General features: G+C 40.2%; 1 protein-coding gene across 2 annotated transcripts in view; it reads left to right on the top strand.

Annotated features, from left to right (window-relative positions):
- Window positions 1-21358, top strand: part of MTMR10 (myotubularin related protein 10) — a 54848-nt gene that overhangs the window by 27325 nt on the left and 6165 nt on the right. For both annotated transcript variants that reach the window (XM_019460043.2, XM_019460044.2), the window contains 9 exons: window positions 3098-3188; window positions 9339-9510; window positions 10533-10620; window positions 10702-10790; window positions 13131-13261; window positions 14623-14692; window positions 15348-15418; window positions 17673-17842; window positions 19360-19530. In XM_019460043.2, coding sequence (XP_019315588.2) covers window positions 3098-3188; window positions 9339-9510; window positions 10533-10620; window positions 10702-10790; window positions 13131-13261; window positions 14623-14692; window positions 15348-15418; window positions 17673-17842; window positions 19360-19530 — 1053 coding nt within the window. The remainder of the gene's footprint in view (window positions 1-3097; window positions 3189-9338; window positions 9511-10532; window positions 10621-10701; window positions 10791-13130; window positions 13262-14622; window positions 14693-15347; window positions 15419-17672; window positions 17843-19359; window positions 19531-21358) is intronic.

The raw sequence follows: 21358 nt of genomic DNA, 5'->3' as shown, positions 1-21358 counted from the left end.
GTAACCCAGATAACGCAAGTGGTATGTGCCTATATCTGGGTTCTCAAAGATGACCCTCACTTAGGTTACATAGAAATACATTTTGCATCTTTTAATGACACTGCTGAGCACAAGCTTTAGTTCAAGTTGTGCCCCCTCCCTGCCAAAATCCGGCATTGTGCAGGTGATTAAACAATATCAGTTTCACAAGATTGTTCATAGTCTTCTTTAAGTGAAGATGGTATTACACATACCCATTTGCTTTCCTAACCTTAAAAATGTGATGTTGTGTTATTCTTAAGGGCTTTTTAGAATTGGGCTATGTTGGGTTTTGCCTAGCAGATAGGCTTTGTTTGTTTTTGCTTTGTGGCCATAAACAGCGTATTCCATCAGTGATCTGTGAATTTCTTTTGTGTAAACAAGGCCTGTGGCTGCTTTCTAAATGTCTTAGAGAACATGATATGATCGTTTCATTGGCTTAGAGCACTTTTCCTTACTATGTTGTAAGTAATTTTGTCCACTAGTATTTTTAGTGCAGCTGCTGTTATGCTCAAAGCAACCTCAGAAAGCTACTAAAGAGAGCAAAAATGCTTAGAAGTCTTTAAGTCTTCGCTCAGCTCTGTGCAGAGAGGTCTTTCCTGGTCTCCTCTAAATTATTAACCTATTTCCTTCTCGCCTCACCATAACATTTCATATCCCTTCCCTGCTGGACTTTTTTTTTTCCTTTAGCACTTAAAATTATCTCACTTACTATAGTTTTTGTTTATCTTGTTTCGTGTCTGTTTTCCCCCCTAGAATGTAAGCCTAGTGAGGCCAGGGATCTGTGTCTCTGTTGTTCGCTGCTGCTGCCCCAGGGCTTTGGACATGGTGGATGTGCAGGAAGTATCTGTTGAATGAATGAGAGACGCAGCATCTACCCTTGAGGAATGGAATTTAAAACAAAGAACGCCCATGCCCTTTTTATCTATACTTAAGTAAAACTATTTCATGAATACTTTGTATTTTATCTATACTTAAAACTATTTCATGAATACTTTATACGAAAGCATAGCTAACTGAAGAGACACTTTATATCACAGTGGCTGTTATTCAGATAGAACAGAAGCGTTTCTGCAGTTAATACTGGGAAATCAGCTCTGTCATGGGAAGGCCTGTGAAGAGATTCGAGTTGAACAGAGATGGTAGTTTCAGATACAGTGTGGTTGGCTGAGCTGTGGAGAAGGATTTCCCGAGCAGTATGTGGCAGAGGAGGTGACTGTGAGTGAGGCAGACACAGTATTGTGCAGGCACGTCATTCTCTGACAGGAGACCACTGAAGGAATATTGGGATGGGAAGGGATGTCTGGTGGAGGAGAACCAGTTTGGGGAAGAGTCAAGAATGAGAAGATTGCATTTATTAGGCAGGTATCTGGGCACTGTGGCAGGTTATCCCGGGAGCAAAGTTGTTGGTCAGAATTTTATCTTCAGAAGAGAAATCTTAGGCATTGTGGATTTTTTTCAGAATGTGGGGAAGCCCACAGACATGCCGAAAGGTGAGTATGGCTTAAGAACATGGCTGTGATCGTGCAGAGAAATGGAACAAAAATGAAAGATAATCTTGAAAAAAGCGCTACAAAACTCATAAAGTCAATATGGTGCCCGGAGGAATAGGAAGTGGTGATTCGAGGTACGGATTGCAGTAGTCTTGCTGCTAGAAGAGGCTCTTTCAGGAAGACTGTTGTACAGATCAGGGATGGAAATGTAGTTTACTCTCTCTAATTGCATTAAATGGGACTGTCATAGAAAGCTCTCCTTGTAGCCATTGAGAAAATCGAGCTATTATATAAAGGTTTCAGGAACCTTTGGTAATTGTTGTTTTTAGTCAGAACTAAAACTAGTGATAAACTCTGTCCTCTTATTTGTATATATATTCTAATTTAGTAAGACAGGAAACATTTATTCTGTAAAAGACTTTTAAAATGTATTTTAAATGAGAACTGGTTACAGTTAGAACCTGCATCAACACATCCCAAACACTGCTAATGGACATGGACTAACAACTGAACTTTTCCTGCTTGCTCACTGTTGGACATATGTCATGTGGCTTAACGCTTTTCCTTCTAAATGATATGTAATCTTTTCAAATAAGATCTCCTCTTCTCTCCTTGCATATGTCTTATAGTTCTTCTTTCCGCTCTGTTCATTTAAGAGTGTTTTCTTCTACAATCTAGGGCCTTGCAAACATAGAGCACTGTCTGTCTTTCCTTCTATCCAGCAGCAGTTGGTAATAATACCAACCATATTTCCATGTATGGAGCTTCTCCAGAAGCCAGGCATGCATTAAGATTGTTAATCCTTATTTCAGCCATAGGTATTGTCTTCATTTCACAGGTGCACAAACCGAAGCTCAGAGAGGTGAACTGATTTTGCATCACTTACATGGCAGGTGTTTGGTAGACCTACGATGTAAGCCCCGATCTGTTTGATTCCAAAGCCCACACTTTCTCTACCATAGGCATAGTCTCAAACCATTTCCTTAAACACACGTTTTTGTTTGTTTTTTTTTTTTTTTTTGATGTACCTCTTTGAGCCATCCTGTATGTTAGGGTTTCTTGCTAATTTTTATTTTTTTGTCACTGTAGCTTTTCTGTTAAGTTCAGGTTTTTTTTTTTTAATCCATGGGGTATGAACATTAAAATTTCATACCTTACATTAAACCTTCCAGATTGCTGGTATTAAGTCATTATAGTCCACCAAAAATGAAACTATTTCAATCCTTTCCTTAGGACTGTATATATATGTCACTGCCTTTTTAGAGAATGCTTCTCTAGGTTTTGAGTTTCATTTATTTGAATAAAATTACTTTCCTGTTAAAATTCAACTCCGTAAACACTTACTGAATACTTAACCATGTACTCACTAAAGATTATAAACAGTGTCCTGGGGGCACAACAGTGAATGAGATACCTGGCCTTAAGGAGCTCTTTCACATTCTAGGTCAACAGAAAAAAACATGTAAATAAATATCTGTAATCACTGCCCCATCCAAGATGATGCTCCCAGTAATCAAGGCCTTATTGTACATTTTCATTTAAATAAGTGTGTTAAAATCAAATTCTAAATGTAGAATTTTTCCTAGGTATGCCTTGCAATAGCTCATTATTCCCAGCCAACAGACCTCCAGCTACTCTTTGCATTTGAATATGTTGGGAAAAAATACCACAATTCAGGTAAATATGAAAATATTAAATATTGTGACTAACTTTACTTTGTGTAAGTTTTATTCTTATGTTTGTCAGAGGCTTCCAAGTACATGGGCTTTAATGACTGTAGAATTATGAACTTCATAACTGTTAGAGAAGTGAGCGCTATATACTAAAAGAGACAATATTTGTTAGATTATTTCTTAAAAAGTGAACAGGGAGAATCTGCAAGCAGCTATAAACATAGGCTTATAAAAATCATGTCAGGTATTTTATCTACAGTCCCTGGCTTGTATTTTATGGTGAAGAAAGATCTCCCTCCTCCCCACTTTTAATTGGTAGCTTGAGTTAGAGTAATCTTATCTTTTAAGAAAACTGGCAGAAAAGTAAAAGATATTTGAAATGCATGATCTTTTCTGGCATGGTGTGGTTTCATGCAAAAGCTAGAGTGGTTAGACTTTTCAGTGGACTTCATTAAGATCATCAAAATACTGACTTTATATTTCTGAGTAAGATTGATGAAAGGAAGAGGAGCATCTGTCCAAAGGACAAGTCTATTCTAGGCAGTTTCTGTACAAGTAAAATAGTACTCTTCATATGCTGAACTTGTAATTACATCACTCAGTGTGATGGCATTGCCAGGGAGAATTCCAGTTGACCATGTAATTCTGTACATTTTTAATATGCAAAGATAATTTTAATCAACCATTTTTTAAAAATCTCATAAAAGGATAGAGGAAGAACAAAGAGGTCACATCTCATATCAGCCCTTTGTGGATTAGTGACCTGCTGAGGCACATGCTCTCCTACCATTAAGGAAGAAAAAGAAATCAGTTACATATTTGTAATGAAAGATCAATTCACCCCAGCATGGTCTGGAGAGAGATCTTACAAATTAGTAGTTGCACTGGTCTTTCATTTTGTTACCTCAAAACATTGTAGTAATTTAAATCTACATAATAAAAGCATATTCAAGTATCACTAGACTGTAAATACATTAAGATGTAGGAACAGTACACAGTATCTGCAGATGCATATGGTATAACTGTATTTTCACTCTTTTAAAAGATACTTGTAAGCACCATAGAAATGGTAGCTTTTATCATATGGTGCTATATTTATAAAAATTGGATGAAAAACTATTTGTTGCTTAATTTTTCTTATCAAAATGTAACTAATCATAACTTAGGTTTTAGCAGTACAATTGACTTTTTAAGTGTATCTCTTAACATAAACTATAAAATTCACTTACAACCTAAACGTAAAGTGTCGTAGACCCTGCACTACTTGTTAGGTGACTGTTTCTTTGGATCATCATCAAGCTACAGACCATCACCATCAAGGTTATTTTCAATAAGATCCTCACCCAAAGTTGCAAGAGAGTAACTGAAATGCAGGTTTCAAGAAGTCCAAGAGTTGTAGGAGAGAGCCTTTGATTCCCACTTAAATTTGTTTATGATACAGATCAATTCTTGATGCTATTTTTTTTTCTAGTAGAAATGATTCAGTCCAGGGTTTAGATGCATGACTTCTGCAGTAAAATGTAATGACTTGAGCTCAGCAAATACAGTGAACTTCATTATGCGTTTGGGAACCTGATGCCTGCTTCAGTTACTTTTCAGTTTTCTTCATCCATTCCTTGTGGGCATCTCTGGGTTAATTATACTTTAAATAGTTACTCAACCCCTAGCTCTTCTTCTACTGGGTTTTCTTATTTACATCAATCAGATCTATAGGTCTTCTTACATATAGTCTGTTGATAAAATTTGATAATTCATACTTAAAATATTCAGGACCACTTTTCATATTACATCCTTCAGTCACCTCCTCCTTTGACAGGTACTTCATAAACATAACACTTGACCAGAGTTTTGTTAAGATTCCTCATAGGGTAACATCCTTTAATATCCTTCCGTGCTGTTGCAGAAGCATAAACTGCATCTTTAAGATCAAAAGAAGCCTGAAATTTCCACACACTGCAGTCAGAATTCATTAATTTGTGAGTGAAAGATGCCCACTAATCCACTCTTGAACTTCTGGATGCCACCTTGATTCATTGGCTGGATTAAAGAATAAAGAAGTCCTTTTTGCAGGCAGGTAGGTGACAAAGCTGTTTCCACAAATAAGATCTGAAGTTAGAGGATGTCCCCTGCAGTTACCTAAGGACAGAATCTGTGGAGGAACTTAGGCACTCTGAGGTTTTCTTTCACATTGGGCATCACTTGCATAAAAAAAAAAAAAAACAAAAAACAAAACACATCTCTGAAAAGCTTAGCAGTCACCCAAGTACTTCTGAGAGGATCCCAAAGGGATGATGCATAGCACCCACAGGCCTGGAACATTCCTGCACGATGACGCCACAGGACGCACTGGCACAAACAAAAACAGTGGCTCTATTTTTTTCTTTTTTAATTTGAAAGGACCCTGCTTTCATCAGTCAGATTATTATTGGTCAAATAGTGTCCTCAAAGTACAGATTCATCTTTGTGATAAAATTGATAAGATGTCAGATTATGCTTCTGGTCTGAAGAAGTGCAAACCTCATGAAGTTATCTGTAGCCTCAGTGTTGGCAGCTCTCCTCCGTGGCAGAGCTTGCAAATGCTGGGATGTAACCTCAAGCTGTGATTAGACTCACGGCAGAAAGTAAACGTTTTCAGTGAGGTTGATTTTATTTTGTAATTTTGTCCTTTTTATGAACTTAGGTCTTAGTGTTAGATTTTCCATTACATGCTTATTTGAAAACCACTTACAGAATACATAGTCCATTTGAAACAGCGTAGGAATTTTTAAAGTTTGTTGCTTGTCAGTTCTTTTAAGATTCTTAGTGTAGCTATACGGAGCTGTGACTGATCTTCCTGTCTCTTGATTACTAGTGGTTCTGGGCCAGCCTCCTACATCTTTTAGAAATGCAGCCATCCTGGCCTCACCCCAGGCCCAAAGTCCAAATCTCGCTACCCACTTCATTGACTCACTCTGTTGAACTTAACATCACAGCTCTGTTTTTACCCTTTTCACCCTATGGCTTCTAATTCCTGCAGTATCATCAGAGTGATAGTCTTTCTTCTCATGGTGACCACTTTTATTGTCTTTGCTGTTGCTTGAGACCATTCTAAATATGGATGAGGCTAATTTAGTGGAAACTGTTGTCGATAATTTCAACACAGCCTGGGATTAGAGTTCTGAGTTTCACAGAAGATAGCGAAGGTCAGGAATGCCCACTATATAGTTCACTTTTAGTTGGCTAATGAGCTATCCTCAAACCTCACTCAGGTAACTCTCAGGGGAGCTGGATCTCCCTAACATGACTGATTTTTGCCAGTCTGTTGCTGCACCCCTATTAGTAATCCACTGGTAGAGCAGGCTGCGGGCATCAGGCCTTTGGGATTTCTGGAAAGCATTCGAATTTCCTGACTCTTTAATGCCAGATTGAGTATCTGCTACACATTCTCTAATAAGCTCTCCTTGAAGAAGATGCAGAGCATACAGCCTAGTGCTGGTTGTTAAGAAACAGGCAGGTTTTCAGCAACTCAAGCCTATAAAGTAGTAAACAATGCATTGTCTTACAGTTTCTGTCATTTATGTTCAGAAAATTGGTCTTAGTTAGATCTTGAGACTAAATCTTGCCAGAGAAACAATCTCATGTTTCTCAGCCTGGCTTACTAAAGTCTGTAACTTCAAAACACTCCAAAGTATTTGGTCCTAGACTCCTAGGTGAGGGTATCCTGCCAAACTATTTATGTCACTCTTTGAAAATTGTGAGTGTGTTCTTTATACTTCTTTTTCCGTGGTGGTTATCTCATTGTGTGGCGAGGACCTCTGGTACAGTGTTGAATGGTAATCATGATAGCGGGCATCATTTCTGTTCTGGTTTTGATGAAGGTGATGTTTACTGTGTGTTTGCTGGTAATTACCCTTTATCAAGTAAGGAAATTCCCTTTTATTCCCAATTTGCCAAAGTTTGTTTTTGGTTTTTTAAATTATGAGTAGGTGTTGAACTCTATCAAATATTCTCCTGCACTTTGAACTGATCATATGGGTTTTTTTTCCCCTTTAATTTGATCATATGATGAATTACTTAGATTTTCTAATATTGTATAGCTTTCTGTGGTTATTGGTGTTCTGGAACACTGTGTAAAGTGAGAATTGCCTGGAAATTCCATGAAGGTTCTGTGTCCTGGAGAGGTTACAACTCCCAAGTTCTTCTGCATACATTCTTGTACCTACCCCAGAGAAGGCTCTAGATGGGGTGACTCCAGGCTGTGCGCTTAGCTTTAGCATTTGGATTTTAAACAAGCCCTGCTAAAATCAGAATCACTGGGTAATCACACAGGATCCTTTCTAATCTAGAGTAGCACTGTCCAGGGATGGAAATATTCTCTCCTCTGCGTTGACCAGTATAGGAGCCACTAGCCACATGTGGCTCTTGAACACTAGAAATGTGGCTGGTACAACCGAGGAACTGCATTTTTAATTTAATTTTGTTTCAACTTAAATAGCACATGTGGCTAGTGGCTAGTGGCTACTTTTTGGGGCAGCACAGACCGAGAGTCTTGGCCCCATCTAATTTTCCAGCCTCTCTTCCCCCATCCTTTGCATCCCTAAAGCTCTAGCTGTATTTCATTACTTGATGTTTTACAGTTACACCATGTGTTTTGTGTTCTGCTCTGCCCAGCATGCCTGCCTCCTTCTCACTAGCCACCTGGCAATGTTTGGCTCATTCCTTAGGACTCTGTTCAGTTGTGGTCAAGTCCTGAGGCCTCTCCTGTCCCGGCCTTTGTCTCCAGCGAGCACTAGGGTCATTTTCCTCTGTGCTGTCACTGTACTCATACATTTGCCTCACTGTGACTAGTGCTGAGCTCACCCTCCTCTGTCTCGTTAGCGCTTTCAAGACAGAGAGACAACCTTACTTTTAAATTTTCGGGCCTTGGTACATGGTAGGTTCTCAGAAAATACCTGTCTCACACCAGGTGTTAAATAGTCAACAGGAATGGGCATGGTGTGTTCATGGGATGATGAAAGGGCTTCTTTGGCTACAAGAGAGAATGGGGTTAGGCAGTAATGAGACATAAAGATCAGGTCAATTATCTAAGGGCTTTTTAAGCAAAACCAAGTAGGTTTGCTTAAGGAAGTTGGAAAATGAGCATGAGGGAAAGTCGAGGCAAGAGTATAGCATCATGAAAGCATGGTTTTGGGGGGAATGTGTCTCGTGGCAGGCTGCAGGCCAGTTTGAGTGCAGCACATGCCAGGGATGTCAGCAGCCTTCAGGGGTGAGACACAGGACCAGTAAAGATCATGCTGTGTGTCACCCTGGATCGCCAGGGTAGATGAGGCTGATTGCTGAGATGTCCTCTTTCTCTCTGGTCATTCTGCAGGCTCCTGAGGCTGTGGGCTTCTCCCAGAGGGTAGCAGCTCTCCTTGATGACAGAGGGCTCCTTGCTAAGGAAGTTCAAGTACACTTGCGCTCTGCTGAGATCCCCAGATGGGAGTGGCCCTCTGGTGGAGAACAAGGAGCACTTGTGAGCTTATCAAAGGAAAACTGAGTAGATCTAGAAGACCCAAAAATTTTATAGTGAGCCATAGAAAGGATTGAGACATCAGTATCAGAAGGATGAAAGATCTGGACCAGAACAAAGATGATTGGATGCAGTCACTGTTCCAGGCAAAATGTAGAGAAAATGAGCAGTTGAGGGCAGGGGACTGAGGGAGGCTCGTGAGTGGTTTCTGTGGAACGGTAGGGATGGAAGACCATTGAAGAGGAGAAAATGGGGAGGAAATCTGCACAGCAGGCATTGTTCATCATTTGGGAAGGTGGTCAGTAACAGGGAGGAGGGAAAATGTATAGCCTGGGCAGCTGGAGTGGTGCAGTGCGGTCAGATGAAAGTCTTTTCAAAGTCAAGGTGACTTACTTGTGTTTGAAGGCAAAAGGGATGGAGCCAGTAGAAGGACAGAAAAACCAATGGTGCTAAAGGAGTCAGGAGGGAGCTGGATAAGGAAAATGAGTTCTTTTGACAAGAGGAACGCTGCCTCTTTCTCAGGACTGCTGGGGGCAGTAGGAACATCTAGGAGAGGTGCCCCGTCTGCGCGTGTTTCTGATAGGAGGTGCCCAGAGAGGAGAGGGAATGTGGGACGAAATGTGACCATTGAAACAAAATTAATAGTATTGCTTTTTCTTGTAGCCAATAATATTAATGGAATACCCTCAGGAGGCGGCAGCGGGGCTGGTGGTGGCAGCAGCCAAAAGACTCCACTCTTCGAGACGTACTCAGACTGGGACCGAGAAATCAAGAGGACGGGGGCTTCCGGATGGAGAGTTTGTTCTATTAATGAGGGTTACATGATATCCACTTGGTAAGTCCCATTTTTACAGCCTTATTTATAGCTGGAGGTGACTTCTTCTGAATAATAATCACTCTGCTCTCTGATAACTTACAAGTTATGGTGAATGGAATATTTGTTTTTAATAATGCTTTCATGAGGGGCACCTGGGTGGCTCAGTTAGTTAATTGTCCAACTCTTGATTTTGGCTCCCCTACTTGCTCTCTAATCTCTCTCTTTCAAAAATAAATAAATAAGCTTTAAAAAAAAAAAAAAACGATAAAAAAACTGCTTTCATGGATATTTTATCTTAAAGATGAAAAAAGAGAGAAAGGAGGATGTCTTACGGTGCAGTGAGCACTAGTAATTGCTGCCCAGTCAGTGAGTCTTCGTGTCTTTGGAAACAGGAAAGGTTAGAAGGGGGAGATAAGGAGCTGAAGCTTTTTTTTTTTTTTTAAGTTTCTTTATTTTTAGAGAGAAAGAGTGTGAGTAGAGGAGAGGCAGAGAGAGAGGGAGAGAGAATCCCAAGAGAGAATCCCAATCCCTCTGCACTGTCAGTTTAGAGCTCAACACGGGGTTTGATTTCATGAACCATGAGATCATGACCTGAGCTGAAACCAAGAGTCAGATGCTTAACTGACTGAGCCACCCAGGCACCCCAGAAGCTAAAGCTTCTTGGTAGATTTGTGGGTTTGGTTTGGTCTTGTGTTATGTGCCTTGGATTCTTACCCATAGAGAACAAAGGTGGGCATGTTTCTCAGAAACCGAATACATGTTTGATTAATAATCATTTTGGAGAATATTTTAGACATCTCCTTTGGATGTTTCCCCCTGCTTTAAATATAAGTTTTGTGATAATTGACAACATCACATGTGTTTTAGACAAGAGATGTCTAGGGTCAACCTTGTCTTCCATGGTACCTACCATGTGGCCACCAAGTAGGGTGCACATTAAATGGGGATAAACGTGTTTAATTACATATGGAGTCTTCAGAGCACACTTACCTGCCTAGAGCACAGGATTCTTATGTTATGGTTTGCTTTTTCCTCTCCAGCCTTCCAGAATACTTTGTAGTGCCAAGTTCTTTAGCCGACCAAGATCTAAAGATCTTTTCCCATTCTTTTGTTGGAAGAAGGATGCCCGTAAGTGCTGTCTGTTGGATTTCATTCATACCGATGTCTTTTTCTCTACCCAGTTACATAAAGGCTCTGCTTCTCTCCTAGTTCTGGTGCTGGAGCCACTCAAATGGCAGTGCCCTCGTGCGAATGGCCCTCATAAAAGATGTGCTGCAGCAGAGGAAAATCGACCAGAGGTATCAAGAAATGGTCATTGTTGCTGTAGACATTTTTAGTTGTCAGAAATAATATATTAAACTCCTGACTACTTGAAAATAGTTAGAAAGTGGCATAGTTTTATTAATTAGTTAGTAACATATAGTCTATACAAGAATCACCATTTTGGAAAAAAATGTGAATATATTAAAATTAACATTTAAGTTATACTAAATAGAATTTAATTCTTTGGCTTATAAGACACTGGGGAATCTTACAGTGCTGACGTCTTGGTATAACAGTGTTGCCTTTAACGTATTTGTAACGTGTGGTGATTTCCAGCTGAGATACTTTAGGGTAAATCAGACCTTTCTTGTAGTTTGGTGTGTCTTAGGTCTACAGAGTCACGTAGCTTAAGTGGTGGTTTTAATTAGCTACCACAAACAAGTTTGGCATCATCTGCTATAAAGTCGCCAGTAATCTCCATGTCATTAGAGCAGAAGGCATTTCTCAGTCAGTGGGCATCACTATTGTTTAGTCTCTCCCTAAAGCCCTCTGAGTCCTGCTTCTTTCCACTCTCCTGAAGCCCCTCTTCCTCACCAGTACTCTGCCCTCTGCAGACATTACCTAAAATCTGTTTCAGGCCACTGCTTCTTCCCATTCTGCATTTCTTTTCCTAAACAAGTTTACCTATGGCTGTGGCTTTAGTGACCATCAGATTTTATCTCTAATGGGACATCTTCCACGTGCAAGTCTCAGAGGCCCTTTAAACTCAATATGATCCAAAACCAGCCTCCAGCATACAAGCACCGCGCACTCTCCCAGCCTGCCCTCAGAAATCCAGGAGTCATCCTGGATGCATTTTCTTTCACTTCCTTCCCCACGTTGAGCCTATCATCAAATCTGTCACTTCACTTTTTAGAAACCTTACAAACTGTGTCCACCCCAGCTACACCCCTACCATGAGTGCCCTCATTTCTTCCCTCCACGTCTCATCCACTACCACACCCGTGGCTCCTGGCCCTGGCCACCATGGACTTTGCCTTTGCCTTTGCCTGTGCTTTCCCATCTCCCGATATTCACCAGTGCTGTTCCCTTCTGGGCTGTCTTTCTTCATGCTTATCCTCCAGCACTCTCCACCCCACCTGCTCGGTACTCCCTCGTTCTTTATCTCTCATGGCAAATATCACTTCCTGAAGATAAGCTTTCCCTCACCTCCTAAATTAGATCAGGCCTCAAGTTATACATTCTCTATGGCTCTCTAAATTTTCTTTATAACACTTACTTCAGTCTTTAATTGCATGTATGTGTTACAGTTTGATTACTGCCTATATTTGCTACTAGGCTATAGGCTTCTTGAGCTGAAGGGACTATGTTTTGCATACCATTGTACATTCAGCACCCAGGAAACAACCTGTGATGTTGAATATTTATTCAATACTTGTTAAATAAATGAGGAACAAAGGAACAGATCTTAGAAAACCAGCTCAGAGAGCCTCAAATTGTATATCACAGTCTGTGACTGTTACAGCCAGATCTTAGTTTTTTTTCCCCAGGGCCATACCGAAGAAAGGCACCTTTGCTGAAGCAAATAACTGACAAGTGACCCTCAAATGATCCTTCAGGAAAGGAAGAGGAGTATTATTCAAATAATCCCTGATGGGTGTTTTTTACCTTGGTCACATTTGAAATGACCTGTCATGTCACAGTCCAAGCCCAGTATTCACTGCCATGTCTGCTGGTTAGATGCACAGGAAGGGTGGGGGCTGGGGGGAGGCAGCTATTAGAGGGAAGCCAGCAGCACTGCTGGGTGGGAGTTTGTCCTGAACCCTCACAGCCAGTGGCACTTGTAATGTTTTAATTTTATTAAGCTGAGAATTGTTTTGATTCGTTCTATTTTTTCAGCTATCCTGTTCTTCATAAGTAGGACAGGCTCTCTTTGTTGTCAAATCTCTCTCTGCCCCTTTCTCCTTAGACATACCATCTCAGGCCCTCTCTGTGTTTCTCCACAGCCAAGCTTGTGTCCACCACAGGACCTTTGCCCTTACCTTCCCTCTGCCTAGAACACTTTCTCTCAGATCTTTCATGGCTTCTAGTTATTTGGGTTTGGGCTTCAGTATTACCTTCACAGAAGAGCCTTTCTGACCACATGACTTGAACTAGCCTGCATTCACTCGATTATGCCACCCAAGGCATTCACCACAGCCTGTTACTTTATCATTTACCCAACCACCACCAGAAATAGAAGCCCTGTGAGAGCAGAGGCCCAGCCTGTCTTGTTTATCTATCTCCAGCTCTGAGAATAGTGCCTTGGCTCATAATAGGTCTTCAAAAAATATGTGTGGCATGAATGAATGACTCAAGGATTTTGTCTTTATTAGGATTTGTAATGCAATAACTAAAAGTCATCCACAGAGAAGTGATGTTTACAAATCAGACTTGGATAAGACCTTGCCCAATATCCAAGAAATACAGGCGGCTTTTGTAAAACTTAAACACCTATGCGTTGATGGTAATTTCATTTTTATTTTATATATATATATATATATATATATGTATACAGTGAATGGGTGATAACACCATTGCATGAGGCATGTCAGAAAAAGTGATAGCCCTTGAAAATATAGAAATAGATATATTTAAGTAGAGGCACATTGAAATACTTTTGCATGACAGTATCAGAAGCTCTTAGAAAATGGAGTTTAAACTGCTTTTTTGTTTTGGAGGGAAAAAAAAAACAATTACACCACTTTGAAATAAATAATAAATGGTGTGGTAGGATACTTCTATAAAGTCCCAAGGAGAACAGTGAGCTACCCATACAAACTTCCTAAGATTTTAATGCACATAGTTATGTTTTAAGATAAGGGACTTGACATGAATTTCAAACAGAGCCATGTTGTAATCTGCGTGGCCTCAGATTTCTAATACATGTATTAGAACAAGTGCTTCTCAGGCACTTTCATTGTGCCCCAGGAGGATGACTCCCGTGAAAGCATCTCTGGCATAAGTGAGGCCTCCTTGAAGTATACACAGAGTCCTAGTTACCTGGGAGCCAGGAGAGGCAGCCATTGTGGCAGTTCTGCAGGGATGAGCGGGTGCTTGCCTGGAAGGAGAACTGGGGAGGGACATGGTGTGTTAAAAAAGCACAGTGACATGAATTCTTATCAACCATCTGGTAATTGGAACATTACTAAAGCCTGGAGTTTGTGAGGTGAGCGACATCTTGAGACAGGCCACGCAGGACTGAGTCAGGACAGTGCAAGCCCTGCCAAGAAGATGCCCTCATTCCTGCTGTCACAGAAACTGTGCACTGAGAGGCAGCGCTGGCAGCAGGAACAGGGGAGAGAAGCAAGGAGGGTGAGGTTTGCAGTCAGGAAGCTGTGAGTAGGGGGCATCAGAATCCAGGGGTGGGCTGACCAGGAAGGTGGGAACCACTGGCTTTTAGGAGGCAGAGGTGGTTAGACTCTCCAGGACTTCCCTGAAAGCCTCCAGGGGAGTGCTTTTTTTGTTTTTTTTAGAATTGTAACATGTCTTCTTAAATGACTATATTATTAAGTGAAAATGCATACTTCCTTAAAGCCAACTAAATATGAAAAACTGTGACATATCACTTAACTCTGATATTGATCATGTAAAATTAAGTTTAAAAAGCCTAAAAAGGTGTGTGCATACATTTTATATATATATATATAAAATATATATATAAAATATAAAATATATATAAATATATATATATTTATATATATATATAATATATATAAATATATATAAATAAATATATATATATTTATATATATATATATAAAATGTATGCATCCTATATATTACATATATATGTTTTTTAGATAAATATTACCATATTTATTGCAGAGCCTTTTGAAGAAACTGAAGAGAAATGGTTGTCTTCACTGGAAAATACTCGGTGGTTAGAATATGTAAGGTTTGTACAACCACTTTCCTTTTTCTTCTTTAACTTTTTATTTTGAAATAATTATAGACTTCTAGGAGATGCAAACAGTCCAGTGCTCCACATACTCCTCACGTAGCTTCCCCCAGTGGTTACATCTTCCATAACTAGAATGTGGTATCAAAACCAAGAAACTGACAGTGGTATAATATATAAGCCTTATTCAGATTTCACCAATTTATATGTGTTTTTGTGTGTGTGTGCGCCTGTGCATATGTGTGGTATTATGTGCGTTTTTATTGCATGTGTGGATCCGTGCAGCGTCCACCACAGTCACTATACAGAACTGCTCCATCACTGCAAGGCCCTTCATGCTGCCCCTGCAGAGTTGCGTCCCCATCGCTGTGCCCTGGCAACCACTCCTCTCTTCTCCATCTCTGTGTTTTGAGATTTCAAGAATGTCCTGTACATCAGCCCCCATTTTATAAAAGGATTAATGAATTTCCCTGATAGAAAAATCAAAACATACTCTGTTGGAGAGTCACTTAAATGCTGATGAAATTTGCAAAGGTTATTGAGAACACAATACAGCGCGAGATTAGTTGTGCTTGATTTCAAGTACTTTTAAAGAAATATTTATAGTGGAAATTTTATTTTCTTAACAGTATTTTTCCCTTTCTCTTTTCAGGGCATTCCTTAAACATGCAGCAGAACTCGTGTATGTGCTAGAAAGCAAGCGTCTCTCTGTAGTCCTGCAAGGTAATTCATTACTGAAAACAATGGTCACCATGCCAGCCAGCGTGGTGACTGCCCGCATTCAGGTAGATGACACTACTGCTAACCCATCAGGGACACTACAGATTCTGCCACAAAGACCGCAGGTAGAAAGGAGTCCGGTTTTCTGCCCTGTGTTAAACCTTCTTCCCATATTATGGGAAGGGTTGGGTTGCAGCTCCTGACAGAGTCAGACAGAGTGTTAGTCTTGGCAGAGCATCCTTTCTGTCTAATCTTGCTGCGTTTCGAATTCATAAAAATTTCAACCTAAATGCCTCTGGATCACGCTAGATTGGGCTCTACAGAAATAGATGGGTATCAAGAAATTGTCTGTAATGACACTATGTGTTAACTAACTTGGATTTAAATAAAGTTTAAAAATTAAAAAAAGAAAAGAATAGCCAATATTCTGAATTTTGTCTAATGTTTAGTAGGAGTAAAGTACAATATAATAATGTTTCAGTTAAGTGAAGGATGATTGTATGTTAGGTAAATTTAACAGCTAACAATTTCTAAGCTTACTGATGTAGTTTAATAAACCATGAACTTCCTACCTTATCATATAATATATTTCACATTACATAGTTTGTGAATATGCTACACTACTGAAGCTTACAAAAGTATTTTTACCAACTGTCAAATTTAACAGACTTTAGCAAAGTAAAGATATTTAAAACCTTTAAAGGGGAAAAAAGAATAGTAATGCACTATTTCAAGTAATCCCTAACTGTGATGCCATCAGAGTTATTTAATTCACACATAAATGCAGACTCTCACAATCCAGTAATCTCTCCTCTCAACCAGTGGGTATTCTAATCCTATTGCAAAAATCCTACTTAGCACATGTCTTGATGGATTTGTATAATACAAAAAGGTTAGAAGAGATACTGAGCCTACATCTTAGTAACACTTTTTTTTAGAACGTGGTTTTGAAATCGTTTATTGAGGTATAACTTGCATATTATAAAATACACCCATTCTGAATGTGTATTTTTAGTACACATACAGAGTGTAGAGTTCAGAGTCCAATTTTAGAAATTATTTATCACACCAAAAAGATTACTTGTGTCCCAGCCCCAGACAACCACTAATGTGCTTTCTGTTTCTCCACATTTGCTCTTTCTGAGATGTCCTGTGTAAATGGAATCATACAAAATGTGATCTGTGCCTCTTGCTTTTTTTATTTTACATACATGCTTTTGAGGTTCATTCACGTAGCATGTATTAGCAGTTTGTTCCTTTTTATTTCTGAATAGTATTCCTTTGTAAATACCACATTTTATTTATACATTTACCCACTGGCAGACATTGAGCTGTTTCCATTTTATGGCTATTATGAATATGCTGCTGTGAACATTTATATAAAAGTCACCATGGGGACATATTTTTTTATTTCTTGTGGGTAGGTACTTAGAAGTGAGGAATTGCTCAGTTATAGGAGTTGCTATCGTTAAAAAATGATGTTGGTTACAGGTTTTCATGGACTCTTATCAGGTTGAAGTACCCTTCTGTTCCTAGTTTGCTGAGAGTTTATCCAGAATGAACTTTGGATTTTTATCACATAGATGCTTTTTATGCATCTAATGAGATGATTATGTTATTTTTATCACTTATGTCTATGAAGTGTTACTTTTTGTCAGATGTTAAGCCAACCTTGTTTTCCTGGAATAAATTCTTGAATTCATGAGATAATATGATTTGCTTATATTTTGTTGATGACTTCTACAATCTAATCATAAGGGATACTTGGTATAGTTTTTGTCTGATTTCTTCGGCTGGCTTTCATATCAGGTATTACTGGCATTACTGAAAAAGACACCAGCTATAAAAGATAGGAGGAAAATGTTTGCCACCTTTTCACATGGTGGTGGACAATCCCATTCCCCTTGTTCACTTCTGAGTCACCATGTGGAATTGCCAGTAGTAAAATTAATGTTCTTAGGAAGCAGAATGGACTCTTGAAAGATTTCCACCCCAAACTACTGAAATGTAAAAAGTGTGAGGAATATGCTCTGTTATTTGGAAAATATTCATATATAAAAGATTATTTCCCATTAAACACTGATTGAGCTGAAAGTCTATAATATTTTAGAGTTGCTGGAATCCATTGAACCCTCCTAGCATGGGTTATTTTGAAGGTAGCTCGGGCAGAGAATAATGTAGTATCCACTTGACCTTCCCTTTCTCGCTCAGCATTTTTCTATGTAGTAGTTATTTTCTTTTCCATTTTTCTTAACAGAGGAGGAGGGAAGAGACTTGAGCTGTATGGTAGCTTCTCTTGTTCAAGTGATGCTGGATCCCCATTTTAGGACAATTACTGGATTTCAGAGTCTCATCCAGAAGGAGTGGGTCATGGCCGGATATCAGTTCCTGGACAGGTGCAACCACTTAAAGCGATCGGAGAAAGAGGTAACAGAATCTCGGTGCTTGTTGTGAGTCTGTAAGTGTACACAAGGCAAAATTCACGTTGTCATGTGAAGAGCTATTCTGTCTGTAAAGAGACCAGGAGGCTTTTTAAATATTGCATTTAGCACCTCTTTGCTTCCTTAGTCCAAGACTACCAATGGATTAGCATCCAAATTGATGTACTTATGAAGATTATTGTAATAATATAGGTAAAATTCCAAAAAAAATTGTTAAATTTCTCCACGTTGAGAACTACTTGATAAAATGCTGTATTATCTCTCTGAAAAGCAAATAATGAGCACATCAGGTATTTTGGAAAATCAATTTTGGAGTATCACATTTTCTTGAAATGGGGCACGTGTGTTAAGAATGGGATGTTTGAGAGGGACATCTTTGTAACAGCTCTGGGCACAGGGGCTGCCATGGGTGCAGAGGTAGGAGAGCCTGTGAAAGGCCCTGCAGGCATCTCACAGAATGGTGGTTTCAGAAGCATAGGCTGACTGAGCAGTACAGACTACCATCTGAGGAAATCTCGACAGCGAATACTTCACTTAAAAGATGCTGGGGGCGTGGGACACCTGGGTGGCTCAGTCAGTTGAGTGTCTGACTTCGGCTCCAGTCATGATCTCACGGTTCTTGAGTTTGAGCCCCACATCGGGGTCTGTGCTGACAGCTCAGAGCCTGGAGCCTGCTTCGGATTCTGTGCCCCACTCTCCCTCCACTCCACCCCTGCTTGTGCTCTGTCTCTCTTTGTCTTTCAAAAATGAATAAACATAAGAAAAAAAAAGATGCTAGGGGTGCCTGGGTGACGTCTGACTCTTGATTTCTGCTCAGGTCATGATCTCAGTGGTTGGTGAGTTTGGGCCCCACAGTGGGCTCTGTACTGCCAGGGCGGAGCCTACTTGGGATTCTCTATCTCTCTGCCCCTCCCCTGCCTGCTCTCACACACTCTTTCTTTCTCATAAATAAATAAACTTAAAAAAATAAAAAGATGCTGGGACTCCAGGATACAATAGCTGTCATCAGCTGTTATACTTGGGGCTCCACCATGTGACCTAGAGGCTAATGCCAACTGTTTTCTGAAACTCTGGGAAGTTTTCCGGATGCTGAGCCTGCACGGTGCACCAAAAGCTAATTACAGAAGTTGTTTTTTGGTTTGGAGTTGTTGGTTTTTTGTTTTTGTTTTTCAGCATTCTAAAGAATTATTTCTAGATAAGCTTAGTCACATATTTTAGTATCCCCCATTCATACAGTGACACTTGCCTGTTTGTTTACTTTGCCATTTCAATGATACTACACAAGTAAGGGCTGTGATGTTTATCACAGTTGAACTTACTTCTTAGGTTTGACATAAGCTGGTTTCACCTATTTGCATATCCTTGGCTTAGCTTTGGAGCCAAGTGTTTTAGGCTTAGCTGTTCTCTTATTCTCTTCCTTACTGTAAGCAGTAAGTTTGGAAATAAATGTGAACAACTGAAGGACAACATTAAATCATCCCATTTTCTGTTTGTATATGCCAGTCTCCCTTATTTTTGCTGTTCTTGGATGCCACGTGGCAACTGTTAGAACAATACCCAGCGGCCTTCGAGTTCTCAGAGACCTACTTGGCTATACTGTACGACAGCACCCACATCTCCCTGTTTGGCACCTTCCTGTTCAACTCTCCTCACCAGCGGGTGAAACAAAGCACGGTAAGAGATACTGTGGCGATAGCTACTTCTCTTTTTTGCTTTTACAACTTTATTGATACGGAATTGAAGTACAGTTAGCCGCATATTTAAATATGTAAATTAAAAGTCTTAAGCTACCATTTTAAGCTGTAATTTCTGAATGAATTCCATAAAAGCCTACAAAAATCTAGGAAACTGTTTCATTTTTATGACTGAGCATTTTAGGTATTTCTCTCTGATGTACATTGTTCATAATAAAGCAGTTTTTAGGGCTCCTGGATGGCTTACTCGGTAGAGCATGCAACTCTTAATCTCAAGGTTGTGAGTTCAAGCCCCACTTTGGTCATGGAGCCTACTTAAAAGAGAAGAGGGGCACCTAGGTTGCTCAGTCGGTGAAGCATCTGACTTTGGCTCAGGTCATGATCTCACAGTTCATGAGTTCGAGCCCCGCGTCAGGCTCTGTGCTGACAGCTCAGAGCCCGGAACCTGCTTTAGGTTCTGTCTCCCTCTCTCTCCACCCCTCCCCTGGTTGGTTTCTCTCTCTGGCGCGCGCTCTCTCTCTTTCTCTCAAATAAATTAAAAAAAAAATTTTAATGTGATATGTAACAATTAAAAAAAACAGATTTCAAAGATGTAAATTATTACACCCACTTTAAATGTTGTGCTTTTATATTTATATTTTGACATTCAGGCTCTCCAGATGAGTAATTTAAAAGGTCCTCTTTGAGGACTTTTGTTTCCTAGAATAAAAGATGTACAAAGCAAGATCATTTTCTTCAAGAGTTCTGTGGAGAAGGAATTTCAGAGATGAAGCATAGGGATGGTGCTAGACTCAAATTCTTGGCAGGCGCTGGCTGACCAAGTAGCCTCAGAACCAGTCCCACATGCCACACAGCAGTCCTGTTGGGTAGGATGTTCAGTTTCTAGTCACAGTTCATTGACCTAGAGGAAGAATCATGACTAAGGAGGGTCTCAAGCCAAACTTGAAACTGACTTCTGATTGCCGCTGGTAGAACCTTCCAGAACCCTGGGTTCTGACTCACCCACATTGGAACTGACATTGGGAATAGCTGATAAATGTTGCAGTAACCATTGAGAGAAACAGAAAGGAGAGCTCTTGCGGTCCTCAGCCTCAGCACTAAGGCCCTGGTCCAGGTGATGTGGCCTGGTATAATATGAGTCCCTCCTAGGGTCAGAAAACCTGAATCCTGGCCCTGGTCTGGGAGAATGGTGAGCCCAGGTTCCTCATCTGTAAACTGTGAAGCATAATGCTTCACTATTTGCTAAAGAAATGAATTAGTCTAGATTGTGGATGTGAAAGACAAAGTGCACTAGACATTTAAGGAGATGATTTTTATTCAGGCTATTGTAATAGAGAGACCTTTATTAATGAGGAACATCCCAAAAAAAAGGAAGGGGCCTGGGGCTTGTTACAAGAGGAGGGAGATGGGAGGGAGGGGGAGCTGGTCTTACCTCAGAGTAGGGGAGCCGTGTCTCAGTGGGGCTGCTGTCCGGGGGCTCAGGGTCAGAGAAACTTAGCACTGCCATAGGGTATTTATTTTAGATCGGGGAGTTTGTGAAGGAAGTTTTTATAAACTATATTCTGTGCTTCCCTAATAGAATGTAACCTCTCCCAGTACTGCGCTCAGACCGGTGGTAGGCTGGAGCCCTGAGGTGTGGGAGACTATTTGTTCCTAAACTAAATGGTCTCCGATGCGCTCCTTTTCATTCCTCGTTCACTGGGCATCATCCAGTTTGTGCCCCTTGAGCTTCACTGTGGGCTGTGCATCTGGTGCTGTTGCCTGCCCATCATACTCCTCTCCCTTCACTGCCCCGTGTACACGCCCAT

Source organism: Panthera pardus, unplaced genomic scaffold (genome assembly GCF_024362965.1).
Source record: "Panthera pardus isolate Hobbes unplaced genomic scaffold, ASM2436296v1 HiC_scaffold_24, whole genome shotgun sequence".
Lineage (NCBI taxonomy): Eukaryota > Metazoa > Chordata > Mammalia > Carnivora > Felidae > Panthera > Panthera pardus.
The sequence above is the reverse complement of the archived record's forward strand: the minus strand, read 5'-3'. Positions and strand labels throughout refer to the sequence as shown.